General features: G+C 41.4%; 1 protein-coding gene across 1 annotated transcript in view; it reads right to left on the bottom strand.

The window, feature by feature from the left end:
- The window catches only part of usp43a (ubiquitin specific peptidase 43a), a 137486-nt gene that overhangs the window by 101625 nt on the left and 15974 nt on the right, over positions 1-19887 (bottom strand). Inside the window, exon 2 of the mRNA XM_034689029.1 lies at positions 18263-18433. Within this exon, the coding sequence (XP_034544920.1) occupies positions 18263-18433 (171 nt within the window). The remainder of the gene's footprint in view (positions 1-18262; positions 18434-19887) is intronic.

The raw sequence follows: 19887 nt of genomic DNA, 5'->3' as shown, positions 1-19887 counted from the left end.
CGCTATCTTTTCCAGCACAGCGTGCACTCAACTTTCAATGAATGGGGATGTGTTTTGTTAATAGGGTCAGGTCGCACGCAGCCATGTTGGAATAATTTTCCAGAACTATAAGTGCTTTTCCAGGACATTTTACTTTTTCTCCCATTTTCCAGGTATTTTCCAGTACTGGAAAACTGGTCAACTGTTTTCCAGGTTTTCCAGGACGCATGGGAACCCTGCCTAATCCTAATCTCCCTTATTACCCTAGTTGGTTCTGTTTCTGTTTACCTGAGTTGGTTCTGGTTCTGTTTGCTTGAGTTTGGTTCTGGTTTTGGTTCAGTTTGCTTGAGTTCTGTTCTGGTTCGGTTCTGGTTCTGTTTTGGTATGGTTCTGGTTCTGTTCTGTTATGGTTAGATTCTGGTTCACCTCTGGTTCGGTTCTGGTTCAGTTCTGGTACGGTTCGGTTCTGGTTCTGGTTCAGTTCTGGTTCAGTTCTGGTTCGGTTCTGGTTCGGTACTGGTTCAGTTCTGGTTCGGTTCTGGTTCGGTTCTGATTCGGTTCTGATTCGGTTCTGGTTCGGTTCTGATTCGGTTCTGGTTGAGTTTGATCCTGGTTCTGTTTGCATGAGTTTGGTTCTGGTTCTGTATGCTTAAATTTAGTTCTGGTTCTAAACCTAACCCTAATCCTAACCCTAACCCTAATCCTTACCCTAACCCTAACCCTAATCCTAGTCCAAACCCTAATCCTAACCCTAATCCTAACCCTAATCTTAATCATAATCCTAACCAAAACCCTAATCATAATCATAACCCTAATCACAAACCTAACACTAACCCCAACCCTAACCCTAACCCCAACCCTAATCACAACCCTAACCCTAATCACAAACCTAAACCTAATCCTAACCCTAACCCTAACCCTAACCCTAACCCTATCCCTAATCACAACCCTAACCCTGATCACAACCCAAACCCTAACCCCAATCCTAAACCTAATTACAACCTTAACCCTAACCCTAATCACAACCCTAACCCTAATCATAACCCTAATCACCACCCTAACCCTAGCCCTAATCAAAACCCTAATCACAACCCTAAGCCTAATCCTAACCCTAACCCTAATCGTAACCATGACCCTAATCACAATCCTAACCCTAACCCTAATCCTAATCACAATCCTAACCCTAATCAAAACCTTTACCCTAACCCTAATCACAACCCTAACCCTAATCATAACCCTAATCATAACTCTAATCACCACCCTAACCCTAACCCTAATCACAACCCTAATCACAACCCTAACCCTAACCCTAATCACAACCCTAACACTAACCCTAACCCAAATCACAACCCTAACCCTAACCCCAACCCTAATGACAACCCTAACACTAACCCTAACCCAAATCACAACCCTAACCCTAATCACAACCCTAATCCTAACCCTAACCCTAATCTGAACCCTAACCCTAACCCTAATCATAACCCTAACCCTAATCACAATCCTAACCCTAACCCTAATCCTAATCACAATCCTAACCCTAACCCTAACCCAAATCACAACCCTAACCCTAATCACAACCCTAATCACAACCCTAACCCTAATCCTAACCCTAACCCTAATCGTAACCCTAACCCTAATCACAATCCTAACCCTAACCCTAATCCTAATCACAATCCTAACCCTAATCAAAACCTTTACCCTAACCCTAATCACAACCCTAACCCTAATCATAACCCTAATCACCACCCTAACCCTAGCCCTAATCAAAACCCTAATCACAACCCTTAGCCTAATCCTAACCCTAACCCTAATCCTAATCACAATCCTAACCCTAATCAAAACCTTTACCCTAACCCTAATCACAACCCTAACCCTAATCATAACCCTAATCACCACCCTAACCCTAACCCTAACCCTAATCACAACCCTAACACTAACCCTAACCCAAATCACAACCCTAACCCTAATCACAACCCTAACCCTAATCACAACCCTAATGACAACCCTAACACTAACCCTAACCCTAATCACAACCTTAACCCTAATCACAACCCTAACCCTAATCCTAATCACTCTAATTACCCTAGTTGGTTCTGTTTCTGTTTACCTGAGTTGGTTCTGGTTCTGTTTGCTTGAGTTTGGTTCTGGTTTTGGTTCAGTTTGCTTGAGTTCAGTTCTGTTTCTGTTCTGGTTCTGTTCTGGTATGGTTCTTGTTCGGTTCTGTTCTGTTCTGGTTCGATTCTGGTTCACCTCTGGTTCGGTTCTGGTACGGTTCTGGTACGGTTCTAGTTCGGTTCTGGTTCGGTTCTGGTATGTTTCTGGTTCGGTTCTGTTTCCGTTCTGGTTCAGTTCTGGTACGGTTATGGTTCGGTTATGGTTCGGGTGTGGTTCGGTTCTGGTTTGGTTCTGGTTCAAGTCTGGTTCGGTTCTGGTACGGTTCTGGTACGGACTCAACATGACAGCATTTATACTTTTCAAGTAATTGATCTTAAACGCTTTCAGAAAATTAACAGTAACAAGACTCACATATCCCTTCGAGCCACCAAATGGTATCATAACAACGGTGTATATGCTGTTTTGTAATGACACAGCACAATTTTATGATTTACTAGAAATATATTCTAATTATTTCACGGACCCCCACACTATGGTTCGCAGACCCCCAGGGGTCCCAGGACCCCACTTTGAGAATAACTGAGCTAGAGTACGGTAATTGAGCCAAATGTACCATAAAACATAAACAATATACCCCCGTTTTCTGTGAATGCATGATTATGAAGTGAAGGATAAAAGATGTGAAAAAAGTTGCGCAGTGTTGCTGTCTTTTCCAGCACAGCGTGCACTCAACGCTGTTGAACTTTCAATGAATGGGGATGTGTTTTGTTAATAGGGTCAGGTCAAACGCAGCCATGTTGGAATAATTTTCCAGGACTTTATGTGATTTTCCAGGACATTTTACTTTTTCTCCCATTTTCCAGGTGTTGGTCAACTGTTTTCCAGGTTTTCCAGGACGCGTGGGAACCCTGATAAATCTGGTAATCCATTCATCCAGAGGAGAGGGGGCAGCTGGCAATCATAGCTGCAGGGGCATTTACTCCCAAAAGCCAAGAAAAAGCCAGGCTTCCTCCTGGTTTTCTAAGTCTGAGGTTGTCATTTTTGTAAAACAATTTTTTTTGGCAGTTTAGGTGATTGTGTCATGCTGTTGCTGACATCCCAAGTCTTGCTCATTTCTCATGAAGCAATATTAACAACAGCATCCCTCTGAATTCCATGTGGTAGATGTAGAAATGAATTGATTCACTTCTGAAACGCTTCTGAGGAAGCAAGGCAAAGATGTTGCCAAAGAAAGCAAAAGCAAATCTTTTCGAAATTGGTTATACATCTCAACATTAAAGGTCTGATTGCACTGTTCCATGGAGCCGTGGATTGGTATACACGTTCCATGTAAAGGATGATGGTCTTGGTCTGAGTTTGACGTGTTGAACAGAGTTGTGCAAGTTCACACTAAAAGAGAGCTTGCTCAAAGTTCAGCTTACACAAACGAATTAACTAGTTCACATTCACTGTTTTTAGCTGCATCTAAATTATTTTGCAGCAGAGCCGCCTGTGACTCAATCCCTAGCCCTCAATCACTGACATTTCCTAAAATAAATGAAGTACTGTACTCTAAATGATAAATGGACTTGTACATTCTCCATCAGCACAATGTTTCATTTAACCCCCTTTAAAACTCCAAGTTTTCACCTATTATCTGTTTATACAACAGCTGAGCATTCATCAGTGTACAGTGACATTCACATTATGCTTGTATGTATCAACACAGAGAAGTTAAGACATGCAGACAGCATAGGAGCAAAAAATGGAAGCTGTAGGTAACCCAAAACTCAAAAGTTATTATTTTTATTACACTACTATTATGGCACGAACATTTACTCGCCAAAAGTAAAATCTAGTTGTATTTAGTGCATTGTTTGTGTTAATTAATGACACTAAATGCTGGTTATTCCCAGTGACAGGCCTCAGCCACAGTTTTAATTTGGTGTCCCCCAGCCTCTTGTCAGATAACTTACATTTCTTCATCACATTTTGTTAGTTGAATTAGTAAATCTAGTTAAGGGTAGTTTTTCAAGCAGACAGAAGTCAGTCAGTGAAATGGAGGTGTATCAGTAGGGTGAAAAATGTTTGATCTTTTCAGATGATGTCAAATTTCAGGATTTCACTTGGCGCAGCTCTATGACGACTAGACAGACAATGACTCTTCAGGGGCCTGAGAGTCAAACATTTTTTTCAATATCAATTGAAAAGAAAAAAAGAAATCACTTTCACCTCTGCAAATCACATCCTAATGAAAATTATTATTTTCTTAAACTGTTGCAGAGTGAAGGTCATTAACTTTCACTTTCATACAGAGCTCAATCTGAAAATGTCAAATCCTTCAACATTAATAATACAAGCCAAACTTCCATTAACTTCCCATAGACCTCAATTCAACCTGCTCTTTATTAGTGAGACCTCTCCACCAGCCCCCCTCATCTCTCTCTCTCTCTCTCTCTCTCTCTCTCTCTCTCTCTCTCTCCCTCTCTCTCTCCCTCTCTCTCTCTCTATAGACTGAAGTTTATCTTTCAGATGTTCTTGAACTATTTAAAGCAGGACATCTTTTGAAACATTCATGTACTTAATTAAATGATTCTGGAGAAATTTCGTGAATATTTCATTCACATAGTAGGATCCATTAAAAGCCTCTCACTGAGAATGTCCACCTGCACGCTGGTGGAAGTGTTTCTTATGCCCACCTGGAGAAACTGCAGTCAACTGTGAGTGAGTGAGTGAGTGAGTGAGTGAGTGAGTGAGTGAGTGAGTGAGTGAGTGAGTGAGTGAGTGAGTGAGTGAGCGAGTGAGTACTGTTCAAAAAAATGGACAAAGTGTGGACGAAAAATCCATCCAAGGCCTAAAAGAAAATCACACAAAAAGAGGGAGCAAATAAGGGCATTTCTGTCTGCCCTTGTCAAACATGCAAGAGAGGGTTTTAAAAGCTCATCCTGAAAACTCCTTCACACACGCAAACACACATACAAATACACACAGAAAGGACACTTGTAGAATGTGAAGGAGCTACAGAGGACAAGAGGAGGTCTGAAGGATGTACCTGCTGGCATCTCCTGAACATGAATCAATCTCTGGACTCATGTTGCTGCAGCTGCATATGGATCTCCTGTGTGTATGTATTTGTGTCTTTCTCTCTCTCTGTGCAACTGTTTTGCCCCCTGAGAGGACATATTTAATTTTTCATAACCTCCTGCTGAATGGCATTTCAATCATGGCGCTCCTCTGCAGGGTGGCTCCACAGCTGGTTGGGGGGTCCCTACTCTAGATCCCTCTGCTTACCAACACTCTGGCACTCTGCTTCTCTCTGTGCTGAAATGTCATGCATGATTTCTGTGATTTCTACTGCGGGGTCAAACAGGTCTCTCTAGGCTTTTAGCAGCTGTTCACAAAACTGTCAACACCTTTAATATTAGAGTTGTTGTTTTTTCAGCTCTGTGGTGGTTTATATCTAAACAGGGTTGCAGTGAAACAACCGCAATATACTTGGGCTGAGACAATTGTCAGTACTTCTCTGACTGGAAGAACGAGGACCCAGCATGATGGTTATCAAGAGACCCATTAGGGATGGGCAAGGATTTTTGAATATTCGAATACTTATTTCACTTAGCAAAAACTGAAGAGTTACTGCGGACATTTTATCATTTTAAAAGTACAATTTTTCATCATTTTTACCATTGCCTTGTTGTAATACGGTATTCCCACCAGATGGTAGCTATAGAGTGTCTTAAAGCTGTTTGCTACCTACATTAAGTAACAGAAGAAGAAGAATGCTAACTGCTTTATATAGCAAAAGAAGAAGAACACATTAGCGAGGGTCGCAGCTAGGGATGGGTACCTTTCACATTTGAACCAATACGGTATCGATACCCGGTACCTGGGAATCGGTACCGGGTACTCAATGGTACCAATTTTCGGTACTTTTGTGTGTTTATGTGGTAATAAATGTTAATTTAAAAAAAAAAATTAAAATTTGTTTAATTTGACATATTTATCTAATTTAACATGAAATGAACAGAAACACGATTATATAGGTGATTAGATATATTAGCTGACACGTGCTCATGGCGTCTAATTGCTCTTTCGGGAGTTTATCAATGAACACACGTGAACGCCTGTGAATGGGGAGAGTCAGTTCTCCGTCTCTTTATAATAACAGGACACACAACTTACTTGTTGGGCATTCACGCACACAGCAACGGTTATAAACAGGGCAGGTAGTCGGAGCGAGAGAGACCCTCTCAACCATAGACTGTATGAAATAAACGTAATCCTCCTGCAGCTCTGCCTCGCTGTGAGTGCGCGCACTTGTCAGCTGCAGGCTCCGTTTGGCGCGCTCACGTGCAGATGCAGAGAGCAGAGACGTCCACCCGATCAGTCTCTGACTTTATTACAGGGCGAAAGTATGGAAACTCGCCTCCTCTTCCACTCCCTCACAGTCACAGGGATGCATTCAGGTACCGAAACATGGTACCGTTTGATTTTACGTGGGTCGGTACTCGGTAGTACCAACGGAATTCGGTCGGTACCTATAAAAGTACCGAATTCGGTACCCATCGTTAGTCGCAGCGATTTTCTCAGTTTTTGAATCTCACACTATTACAGACGTATTTCCAGAGACTGAGCTGTTAAATGTAAACATAAACGCCATGCCGCATCACAGATACACTGACATAAAGATCAAGACAGACGCTGTCAGTGCCTGCTACTAGCAGTACCTCTTCCTGCTGCTGGTTAACGCAACTGCCACACAAATGGGCCATGGTACAGGTCTGTGTGCATGTGTTCGGCGGATTATTCAAATAATTGTTGAATAGATGCAATGATTATCAAATAGTATTTTGGCTTGAAATGCCCATCCCTAAGACCCATACCAAACCTAGTTTTACAATCTAGCAAGGGAGTGATTTCTGACAGGGAATGGATTGACTGATATAATGGTTGGGGGTGAAGATGTTCATACTGCAGTGGTTCCATGTAGGGGCGATCGCACAAGATCGCCGTCTGCAATCCATGATCTAGACATCCCCTCTAACCCTTCTTATCTCATAACCTGCAGCACTCGACTCAAGCTCTGCAGGTAATCAGGATTAAGATTAAGGTGTAACATCTCTTTTTGAATATAAACCCCTCTCTTGTCACTGCCTAAAAATTAGGTGTAAATGGTAGCTGCCCATGTCACTCTGCACTTAACAAGACTTGACTTAACACAGACCACCTGTTGCTATAACGTAATAACAAGTCAGATTTAAAAACGTGAGTTGTGTTATTTGGGTGTCGTTATAAATGATTATTGTCAAAAGATCAGACACATACAGAAGAGAGGAGGCAGAAAGGGGTAAACCACTGTGTGTATAAAGACAGCAAAGTTGTAGTGAGTCATCCACTTAGAGAGGCTCCCCACCAAGACCACTCTCTGATATCTGAATGTAGCTGCATAATCATGCTTAATTTTCACGAGAACACCTGCTGTGGTTTTATGCCCAGTCCATGACTGGTGCATTTTAATGCCACAGGTTGTACACATCAAGGTTTGTTTACAGGTATTGGGGAATGCCTCTGTGCATGTAAAATAGCTGTATAAAAACTATTGGGGCTCCAAGGAGGAGCTGTGAGTCTGAGAGATTGACTTAAGTGATGTCACTTGTTGGGGCTGAAAAGTTCAAGTTGTTTTACCTTCTTAGGTTGCTGAGGGTTCCCGAGTCAGAAATAAGTATGCTTACTTATGTAGACCTCTGCAGCCCGCTCCTCGTCTTTGCTTGAAGCTAGTGGCCTGAGGCTACAACAAACCTGGATCCCTGGCTGTATTTTTTATTTTTTTGACTAGGGACTCAAGTTTGGAATAAGAAATGCTATATGTAAGTTATGTAAAAATGCTCAAAGGAAAAATTTGCAAATTTGAACTGATGCTCCCTAAGTCCTTGGTAAACTCCTGGTGACCTTAGGACTGGTATCTTAACTTTGTCTTTTCATTTATACTCCTGCTGTGCCAGTTTAGACCATGGTAGCTCCGAGCATGTGCACAACCAGAGTGAGAAAATTTCAGCTTGCATTCTTTTAGAAAGTGCTGATGTGATCAACCTTGATACTGCACATTCTTGGGGCTTTGCTGAGACAAACTTTAAGAGTTAAGTCGATCGGTAACAGTACTCAGATGCCGTCACAGCGCCACCTATAGGGCAAATGTCACCAAATTTTTGATGCACACTCAGACATCAGCCAACGTTCTGTCTTAGAAAGCTATGATTTGTGAGTTTAGACACAAAAAGTTAAGTCCTAGGGTTAGGCACTAGAGTCAGAACTGAATGCTACAAATTCAGCCTCTTTCAGTCCCTTGGATCTTCAACAATGGACCTGGGGCACCAGTTGGCCTAGTGGCTTAAACCTGCGTCCCATGTCCTGAGCGAGGCTACTGCCCTTGTTGCAGTGGTTGCTGGTTTGACTCCAAGCCTCAGCCCTTGGTTGCATGTCCCCGAGGGCTGAGGTGTATCAATCCAATCAATGTTAAGTTAAAAAATTGAAGGTCCTGGGGCACCAGTTGGCCTAGCGGTTTAAGCCTGCGTCCCATGTACTGAGCGAGGCTACTGCCATTGTTGTAGTGGTTGCTGGTTCGACTCCCGACCTCAGCCCTTGGTTGCATGTCGTCCCCCAAAGAAATTATTAAAACAAACAAACTTGAAGGACAAATGCACAGACAGCCCTTCCTTTTGGGAAAGAGAGTTGCTTAAGTAGGTTTGGCACAGTCACAACAGTAACCTGTATCTAATGTTCCATGATGCCGTGCAGGCAGTAGCCTATTCTCCAGCATCAACATACAGGTATCACATAAATCACACCAATTCAGAGATGACAGTGTAAAACCAAGAAGCTGTCAGCCTTTAGAAACTTCTTTCACAGGTCAAAGAAAAACGCCAACTCAGCCCTTTTGTTTCATCCCAATTCAACCCTAGCCAAATCCAAATTCCAAGTCTGACAAGGTTACAGGAGTGGGAAGGGGCAGGGGATTTGTCGGCCTACTCAGTCATTCAACCCTAACTTGCTGATAGATCGAGACATTACGTCAGAAAAGAGGCTTTAAAAAGACACTTGAACAGTCGGAGTGAATAATGGATGAAGCCATGGCGAAAAAGTCAAGGCAGAAATATGGGAAATATATATAAAAAAAATAAGTTTTCATCTCCCCTGTGTAAATCCTATTAGAGGGGTAGGGTAGCACAGGGGGATTAGCTGACCCTGCTCACTCTGTCCAGACTGTTATGTACTGATAAAATGTATAACTCTCAGATTCACTCCAAACTGGTATCTATATCTTCCCTACATATTAAAGCAGGGTAATAACTTCTAACAGGATTACTGTTACACAGGTCTTTACAAGTCAGAGTCAATCAAAGTAGCAACAACATGCTTCAACGTTTATTTTTCAATGTGAAACATTTCCCATCCATATTTCTGAACACTTTCTGAGAAAAGTTTAAAGAATGAAAATACACAGGGGTATCTCCAAGACACCCCGTTCTCCCTTTCTGTCAGCAGGAATTTGTGGCATCTCACAAATGTCACTCTCAGTTTAAATCAAGTTGCTGGCCGAGTCTGTGGAGGTTGGGTGGGTGGGTGGCTGTGGCAAGGGTTATGCTGTTTTGAAGTAACCTGTTTGAGACTTAGAGCAGGAGCTAAGCAGTGAAGGGAACGAGCAGCCAGAAGGTGACTGAAGGCTTCAAAAAAGAACAGCTTCACCTGGACGTGACACAAACACCAGGGGGAGGACAGGAAATGTTTTCTGGTGGTCGCTCCTCTGTCATCTTATGTTACAGCCACAGACACTCTATGAAAGTTCAAATCTAAAAGACTTTGTCAGTTTCCCAGACCATGATATCAATCTCAGAATTGGCTCAATTCGACAGGTGTCTGAAATGAGAAAAAGTGTCAAACACACTGCTACGGGGGTGAAAGTGGGCCGTTACGGTAAGGTACTTCTCATACCACTAAAAGATTCCATGGTGGTACACAGTACTGGAAAGAAAAGGCATGCCAAAACCCACAGTCAAAACCATTCATGGTCACATTTCCAGTGAGAAAACACATCTGCCACAGCTGCATACAGCACATGTAGAGTGTATATTAATCTGATGCTATAAGTGTTCACTGACTATGAAGGCAAAAGATTTAGAGCTCCCCCTGCTGACTAGCTGTAGTATAGGTCATAAACCCCGCCTCCCCCATGCCAAAAGACAGAACAGAGGTCAAACTGTAAAAATTGCATGTCAAATACATTTCTCAAATATTTGTGTGTCCCTATAGTCGGTTCTCCTCATGCTGATTCATGTCAAAGTGTTATTTGTTATAAGTTTTAATGATTGATGGACAGCTCTGTTAAGAATGCAGGGTCCTGCAGCAATCTGTCATCTGTGCTTGTTTGCATCATGGCAAAGGACTTTAGCAATATGGCAAATGGTAAATGAACTTGTACTTATGTAGCACTTTTCTAGTCTTTCTGACCACTCAAAGCGCTTTTACATACTACTCTTCACATTCACCCATTCACACCCATTCATTCACTGATGGTAGAGGCTGCTTTATAGTAAGGGACCATCAGTATTAGCTAATCTCATTCGTACACATTCACACACCGCTAAACAACAGCAGGAGCAATTTGGGGTTCAGTGTCTTTCCTAAGGACACTATGGCATGTGACTGCTCTGATAACTTCTTTATATTTTCTACCAATACTTAAAACAATCAAGGGATTATTAAATAACAGAGATATAAATACATATAATACATACACCACCACACCTCTTTTCTAATAATTTAGCACAGAAAATGGAATGACACTTCGTAGTGTCACCATTACACATTGGATGTGATGTCACCTTCCGAACAGTACAGGATGTAAGCTGCATTCCAGCACACACACACCCTCCAATCATCTTATCAATGTTTAAGTCCACTTTTCTTGATAAAACTGTTGGTATCGGGAAAACATTCTTTACTGGCGCTGTACAGGGGAAAACAGTCCTTGGCAACACACCTCACAGTTCTGAATAACACAGAATCATAAAGTTGGAGGTAGAGTTACGACTCATTAATGACTTAATCTGAAACCTAAAAGAGAAATGACTGTCTGATTCCAGTTTAAGGTGTTCTGTTGTTGTCATTTTGTCTAATATTTATTTGCTCTGAAGTATCAGTTCAATAAGTTATTTTTAACTTCTGCACAAGTTCAAAGCTGTTTTTAAAATTTGATAAATGCTCTGATTTATGTTTTAAATATTTACAAATGCTTTTTGACTCTCAACAACTATACTCCCGCAGGGGCAAATAAGTTATTTAATAACTCATTAAAACTTGAAATATTTATGGGACATTTGCATTTTTTATTTACAAGAGTGTGTTACTGTCACTCAGCAACAGCAGTGAGATCCTTCAAGCAGTTATGCAGTTAGTTTAGTCTCTCTCTATCTTCCATGGTACAGCACACCCTGCAAAAGAAAACCTGTCACCAGATTCTGTCACAGGGTTTCTTGGAGTCATTTTAAAACTTTATCTCAAACTGCGATGTTTTTGATTGAAACCAGGGAGGTGGATGTCATATCAGAGCATTAATGCCCTGATGACTGACAGAGGAACAGGGGACTCCAGATCAAGGACCCATCAGCTTCGCCCTGTCAACCCACCTGTCAGCTGATTCATCTCATTCATCGACATTTGCTCTCCTACTCCCTTGAGAACACAAGCCAAAAGCTATCAAACTCACTATTTCAGTCCCTGTCGATAAGAGGGCTTGCTCGCTTTACAGTATCCACTGACCTGATTTCAAAGTCTACACAGTCGGCTCAGGGGCCAAGGGGATTTTTTTCTCTCTCCCGCCACAGTCTACCCTCAAGGGTAAGAGAGGCCGACCACTATCGACGCTTGAAATTGAATAATGCATACATAATGCTCTGGCAACCCTTGTGTCCCACTACTGTCCATAGGGGTAAGACAGATGAGTTTTTAAACACACTCGCTCTAAATCTTACTCACGGGGGGCCTGAGGCTAAATGTAGTGCGATGCAGGAGCCCACTCACAGAACGCTGAGAAACGTATGTCGCTGTTTGACAATACCAAGCTGGAGTTTGCTGTCTTTTTCTCACCATATACACAGGGACAGTTCAGTCAATCTTAATAATTAATTAAGAATTGTTGAGCTTAAGAGGAGAGCATGATACACAATAGTAAGTGTGGATCTGACCTTTGATATAACATTGTCTGCCATGTTTCAGGGGAAGCTGTGTTGCGTAAAGCAACATTAAGGTTAGGAAAAGCCTCTTTCTCTTGTCGTTCACCATCCATACCAATGGGTTAGAAAAAAGCTATTACTTTGCACAACATGAAACATTAGGGCTGGGCCATATGATGTAGAATTAATCACTTGTTCTTTTTTAGTAACAGTAATGTATCGCGGCAGAGACAGATGATTTTATAATCCACAAGTGTTCAGTTCTCAATAAATTGTATTTTATAACTGAATCTGTATGATCTGAATTTTAATTTATCTCCAGCTCCTCCTGTTTGTATTTTCAGACATCTCATTTACTTTACTGTTTGACTTGTGTTACCCTTCTGCCGAAAACATGCCATTTCCTGACATGGCTGTTTCAGAATTAAAGGTATGTCAATAACATACAAATTGGGGACTTTTATTGTGAATAATTTGTGGGAAACTAATTGTGCTTTTCATTGAATTAGCTGAGATTTGTCGGACCTACAATTAGCGGCAATTGTTTGGTGTTACAGTTTCTGCAGTCACTTCTTTGACCATGAGTTTACACAATTTTTTATGATTTTGGACTTCAGACAACAGTGATACCGGTTTAAATTCCCCCCCTTACAGGGGAAGCTTTTCTGATGAGAGAGGAAAACCCAGCAGTGCTGTTACTTTCCAGCAGACTTGGATCACAAGTGTACCTGATCACTGTGGCACAAGTCACTATCACTGCTAACACTGGGGCCCACCTTTGATGCAACAAAGAGACGATGGTGCTCCCCAGTTAGCAAACGTAGCTCTGCTTTCAAGTGTCAGAGGAGAACAGGAAATAGGCCAGGATTTAATCTATGTTGCACTTCTTTCTTTTTACTCACCATCGTGGCTCTATCTGTGTTGAGGGAAGCAAATCTTGGTCATGTGTGCACTAAAACCAGAATATGTGTTAAAAACCCAAACGCAGGTTTAAACCTGTGATGACAGTATAGCAATATTCAATTCTTGGTAGAACATTACACTAGTGATGGTATTGAGACTGGTGCACTGCTCAACATCGCTCAACCCTACTCTGACCTGGCTGTGGTCTTCAGTTAGCCATTGAGAAATGCTGCTGATGTGACTCCAGTGAGGCGAGGAAGAAACCGAGCAAGTTGAGCGAGGCCCCATTGGAAGGAGGATTAACATTACTGAGCTGCCTTCATGTGTGTCCACAGTTATGTAATGTGTGTGAAGCTGCAGAACTACTCCCACTGCTCGTTCACCAGGCGCGCTGCATTCAACATGAGACATTGTTACACAAATCAGCTTCTTTACAAAGGCATACACTGTATCATGTACATGAACATAAAGTACTTGTAGTTCGTACACAGACTTACCAGAACGTTAGGTCCACACGTACAATCTCATGCAATCAGATTTGTAGTTAAATCCAAGCTTTTAGTCAGAGCAAACAAGGAAACAGTTGGACACTCTTCCTGAACAGAAAAAAAAGAAGTCATGCTATGCTGGGGTGAAGACACACATCTCCATTCACCAGGAAACCACTTCTTTTTTTTGTTCCTGACAAACTGTGTCAAGTCGTCAGCAGCATGACACTGTGAAAAACCCTGATATGTGCTTGTTTAGGGGAAGTCATTACACTCGTTCCTTGAGAATTTCTTCTCCAGAGAATAAATCGTGACTGGAATAACAATGAAGTAAAAAATATATCACAACATGAGGAGGCTTTCAAAAAAATATGAAACTGAAGCAGGTAATGCACAGGATGTAGTGATAGCTACTACACCGTAAAGAGCTGGGAGTGCTGCTGAGGTGATGCTTGAGTATGTAGCAGCAGACTGCTTGACTGGAGTGCTGCTGTTAAGGTTAACTCAGCTGAACAGGTCTTCAATACACTGGACAAAATGAAGAAGTGACATGTTTGGGGAGTTCTGGAGGTCCTCCCATGTGAAAACAATTACACATCATAAAAATGTATACAGAATTGTTTTGTTTTTTTAATGATGAACTAATGTGAAAAATTAAAATGGCCTTATTTATGAAAGTTGTACAGTAGGTTCAGAAGAGGACTGAGGGTGAACTACAGGTCAAGGTGTGAGTCAGTAAATGTCTGTGACAGTGACAGGGACAACACTGGGGCTGTCAAGCTTCTGTCAGCTCAGCATGACCTGTATCATCCTACATGTCTGTTTCCCAGGCTCAGGTGACGGACAGAGCAGTCAAAGACACTTTACTGACTTCCTTTCCCTCAACTCAGCCATAACTTCATCTCTCTCTTTGTCTCTCTGTCCATTTGCCCTCATTCAGAATGAAAATACTAAGTAGGATGTATACTCTCATTCATACTACAATGAGTTAAGAAAGAAAGAAAGGAAGAAAGAAAGAAAGACAGAAAGAAAGAAGTTCTAAATTTTTTTTAACATGAACAGCAGTGTAAGCCTGCGCACAGTACTGTACATGAATGAAATAAATTTTTGGGACAAGCTCAGTTTACAAGCTTTCACTTCAAAGAATCAGACATGTTCCCTCCTGGTGAGAAAATACCAGGGATTCTCTTCTTCTTCTCTCTCTTATAGCAGTAGCGGGGGAAAGCCAGCTTTATGATACCGTGATTCACTGGCAGCCCTAATGAGAGCTACAGCCCTAAGCAGTTTATGTGGCACAAAGGCTGGTTCTATTAGTGCTGCTGTCAGAGGAAGGGAGCTGGGCATTGGGTGGCAGCGCAGCAACAGTTCAGCTCACAACAGTTTTCATTTTACAAACAGGACTGGAGGTTGTCCACTGGCAGCACAGAAAGGCCCAGAGAGGAAGTAGAACCAGCAGAGGTGCTGCCAAACTCCACACCGACCCAGAAAACAGGATGCTTAACAAACGTAATTAACACTAGGGGTTTGTCACAGTGAGTGGTGATCACAGGAGGTCTGCTTATCCTGTATTTAATACCATAATAAGCATGCAAGCACACACGCTCAGAATCACACAGTTTCTCTATCCTGAACTTTATGCAGCTTTAACAGACTTACTCAAGGGTACAAAAAGACTACTACTTTAATATTTCAAAAACAAATGCTAATATGATGTGGTCTACTTCTCGTGTCCCCTAGACTCATAAACTGAAATTACTTTTTGTGATAGCCTGCAGAGAACTGGTAGGAAATATCTGTGCAGATCAATTCAAATAAATGTAAATATTCAGAGAACCAATGCTTCACCAAACCTAATTTCACAGCTGTATAGAGACATGTGAAATAGATAGACCAAGGTAGATTAAGTGTAATTTTTACAACTTAATCATGGGCGTTTTATCTTCACTTATTTGGAAACAGAAATTGGGATAATCATTCAGACACCAGTAAAGCACACATTTAGATACTATAGCATTGTTTAGAGACAGCATAAGAGGTATGGGGACAGCATGAAAGCATTTTAACTGCACTTGACTGCATCCTGCACCTTTTCTCTTGTCTCGGCAGAAAGGACTGGAAAATCTTTCTTCTTACTTTCTTCTTTTTGGTCTCTAAAGTCGCTAGCCTATCTCTTGACTTCTTTTCACTATTATCTGAGGATATCCCGCTGTTTTCTTTCTTTGCTATTTTGCTGTCGCCAACTTCTTCTTTAGCCAATTAACTGCTGTCCATATTACGCTCATTTATGACATTGGCACCACCACAAGGAGTCACGAAGTAGCAACACGGAGTCAGACTGGTACAGTGTCTTGCTGAGTCACTTCTTTTTACAGTGGCACATTTTTTCTATTATAAATATCAACATTGAGCACAGGCATATCAGTAATTGGATCATACAAGTCAGGATTAGGAAATATTGCCACATCAATATTTAGTCCCACCCTGTAATCAGTAGCCAGAGGATTGCAAACTCCATATAATAACAGATGGTACTTGGACACAGCTGCACAGATACTGCACGTTGTGGACCCTCTAAGAGACCCCCAAAACAGACAGCGTCTTTTATATCCAGGGACTTATACTTCAGACGGCAATAGCTATAATCTGTATGCCCAGTATCAGTTACTACAGCTGTTTGTAACAGCCATAAATTGTACTATGTAATTTGCACTGTCCCTATCAAATATACTATGTAATAATAATAATAATAATAATAATAATAACAATTTTACTGTGTATTGTATCATACCTTAATAATGTGTTTGTTTCCATCTAGATTAAGACAAATCTCAGAGAAATTATTCACTTTGATTCTGTCCAATAAATCTTTATGCCAAAGGACGACAAATTGTAAGTCTTTTGGTGCTTGGCAAGCGACAGCACAAAAATCCAATCCTGATAAAAAGTCATCAAGTCAGTCATGATGTGTCTGCCCTTCATTTCCCTTCACCACATCAACTCCAGTTCTGGCTCCCCTCCAAGTGCAAAGCTCCAAGGTGAACGTCTCACAATAGAGACACAGACAGACAGACAGACAGACAGACAGACAGACAGACAGACAGACAGACAGACAGACAGACAGACAGACAGACAGACAGACAGACAGACAGACAAGGAACAGATCCCTGCTTCCTCCTTGTACGTCTCACAAAGAAAGAGTCAGCATACACACAGGGTTCATTTCAGGACAAAGCTCAGTGAATTTAACTCTACTGTAGGTGTCAAAACCACAAAGCCAGTCAGAGCACTGCAAAACTGACTCTTCACAGAACAAGCACCATTCTGGGATCTGTAGGGTATCTGGGATTGAAAAGACAGACTCTCTCTGAAAAAATATTTTCTGTTTGAACATGTGTGAAGTGATTCATTTTGCTCAAATCAAACAAGCATGTTGCTGTGTAGGAATGATTTCACAGCAGGGTGACTAGATAGTGGACCTGTGATGTGCAAGGTTGTTTGAAATAACAAGGTAAATCGTGCAACTGTAGCCCAAACTGATGCAATACTCTAAACTGATCAAACAATCCTCTCGGTGTTGTATGCAACATGATTCTGCAGTTAAAGACGGACCATAATAGTACTCGGCAGTCTACAAACACAAATGTGAAACTTGATGGGTTTTATACATGCCAGATGGTGCTTGACTTGGAGCAGCAGGTTGCTGTGTTTTTGCAGCCTTTGAAATCGTTTGTGGATAAAAAATGAAACCAGAGAGAAAACCCATGGAATAAAAATCAAACCAAATTTCTCATGTTCTGTTTGTGTGGAGCTAGTCATAGCTCATTCAAAATGGTCACATAGATTAGTTAACTTGATAAGTCAGTTGTCTGAAATGCAGGCGCATGACCAGATTTTGGTATTTGAGGTGCTGTGGCCTCAGTTTGTAGTCTGAGTAGTAACATCCACTAGTGTTACAGCGGGCTTTGGCTAAATGAAAATAGTTTGTGTGGAAATCAAAAGGGTTGGAATGCAATCTGCCAAAATGTAATGCCAGTACCAACTGACCATATTTACATAGATTTAGCTTTAATTAACGTCTATAAACAGACATCTGCATGCAAGCTCAAATGTCCTTATCAACACCTACTCAACAAAGAGTGTGCACTGGAAATGGAAGTCTTACTTAGAAATCTTTTATTGCTAATTGCTGGTTGCACTCAGAAGCCCTGGGAAGTTGCTTCGTGCTTCCAGAGGCTATAGGGTCTTTAAGACCTGGTATTAATATCCCTCCTGGGTAATCTCAATGCAAGTAGACAACTCTGGTCAACTACTCCAGTTACACAACTGATAATGACACCAATTTTTACAGATAATACCATTAAAAAATCTTTGTTAACAAAAATTATATCTTATCTTATCTTCTCCCATAGCTCCAGTGCAAAGGCTTGCTAAGAGCAGTGTGTTAAGTGTTGGAAGACACTGGAGCTTTGTATGTTTGTGTTTTATATGTGTGTGGGTGTGAGACAGCAGTAACAGAGACCAACTCACTGCTATACAGCCTCTGGCTGTTGCTTGATGATGTGGACTTACCTTGGTGTTGGCTTTGGTCTTGTTGTTGCTGCTGCTGCTGCTGCTGCTGTTGTTGTTGTTTGGGCTAGAATTAGCATCTTCATGAACTCTGTCCAGAAGCCAGAGGAGGAACTCGAGGGCATCGTGCTGGGAATTTCCCCGAAACTGAGAGCCGTACTTGGCCACTATGCTCTGAAAGAGAGGAGAGATATGGTTATTTATCTGTCACTGCAGGTGATTACAGATGTCATTGAGAACAGCCCTCCTGACAAAACAAGACAAATTGTATGAGGAGTACTATTAGGCTATACTGTATTTATTGTATTATACGTCAACATTTATTACAGTTTACTAATGATATGAATGTCTGATCCTAGAGAGAATTACATTGAGAAAAGGTGTCCAACATATAAGGTACACTGAGAACAGTAAATCAAACGCACCCCTCTGCGTGTTTAGGAAGTGGCTAACAGCTACCACTGGATTAGTCTGTCAACAAACACTGGCTGGCTTTTGTTAGAATTTCACTAAATACTGCAGGAAAAGCCACCATCAAAAACTCCACAGCACACAACGCTGTGGACGACAGTATCAGTTTTGGCCGGCTAGCGTAAGCAATCTCTAGCAGATGACCTTGCGAATGCAAATCAATCTCAGTTATGTCACGTTTATGCTAGTCTAAGTGAGAGCTACCATTCACTCACACTGTCACTGGCTCAGTAGCAGGAGTGCATTAGCTTTAGGGTGAGCGCAAGCACGAGCAGTCAGAGAAGAAAGAGTGACTTGACGGACAACGGCATTCTTTCAAACTTGTATGAAGAGTCAACACGTCCCTGCCAAGCAGCAACCTCCTGTCTTAAAATATAAAACCCATGTGAAAGTGCTAAAAACTTCAGTTCATCAAGTGTCCACTTGAGCCTGGCTGCAGAAACACCAGAAACCACACCCATTCAAAAAAAGACAATCTTTGCAGCAATAATAAACATGTTTACAGCCTGGTTAAAAAAATGGTTTGGGTCTGAGTAGCTAATTTCTGTATCGGCATACACTGTACAGGGGGGGTGAACATTTTTATAACTCGGTATTACTGAAGATATTAAACTTCAAGTTTTGCTCGAATAAGGACATGACTGACTAGACTGACAGATGGGCAAAAAGGCTAAAGGCCCACCTCTTTACCTCACACTAGTGCGGATGAAGTTTTTCCATTTTTTATATGGTCTATGGTCCCTACACAGCACACCAGCCCTGATGTGTGTGGGGGAGAGAGCAAGCTACTGTACATCACAGGTGATCAAGACGGATGCAGTCTCTTTGGCTGGTCTGTCCTACACAACCGTGCAATCATTTGCTGTATGTCATACAGTGTCCTTATAAAGCAAATAATTCAATAAATACAATTTCAGGATAGGAAAACACAATTAGAGCATTTTAATTTTTAGTAAAAAAGTTAGTAGTTAAACCTAAATCCCAGAAAGCATCCTTAAACATATAAGAATAAAACAGCGTATTCCTAAAATGATGTTCTATTTTAACACTAGAAGAAATAACTTCATACTGTGTTTTTGTTTTATTTGCAATAATGTGCTCAGGTTACTATTTTTGCTGCATCAGTGAACATTACACACCACATGGGCATTTATATT

This window comes from Notolabrus celidotus, chromosome 7 (assembly GCF_009762535.1).
Source record: "Notolabrus celidotus isolate fNotCel1 chromosome 7, fNotCel1.pri, whole genome shotgun sequence".
Taxonomy (NCBI): Eukaryota; Metazoa; Chordata; class Actinopteri; order Labriformes; family Labridae; genus Notolabrus; species Notolabrus celidotus.
Note: the sequence above shows the minus strand (reverse complement) of the source record. Positions and strands in the feature narration are given on the sequence as shown.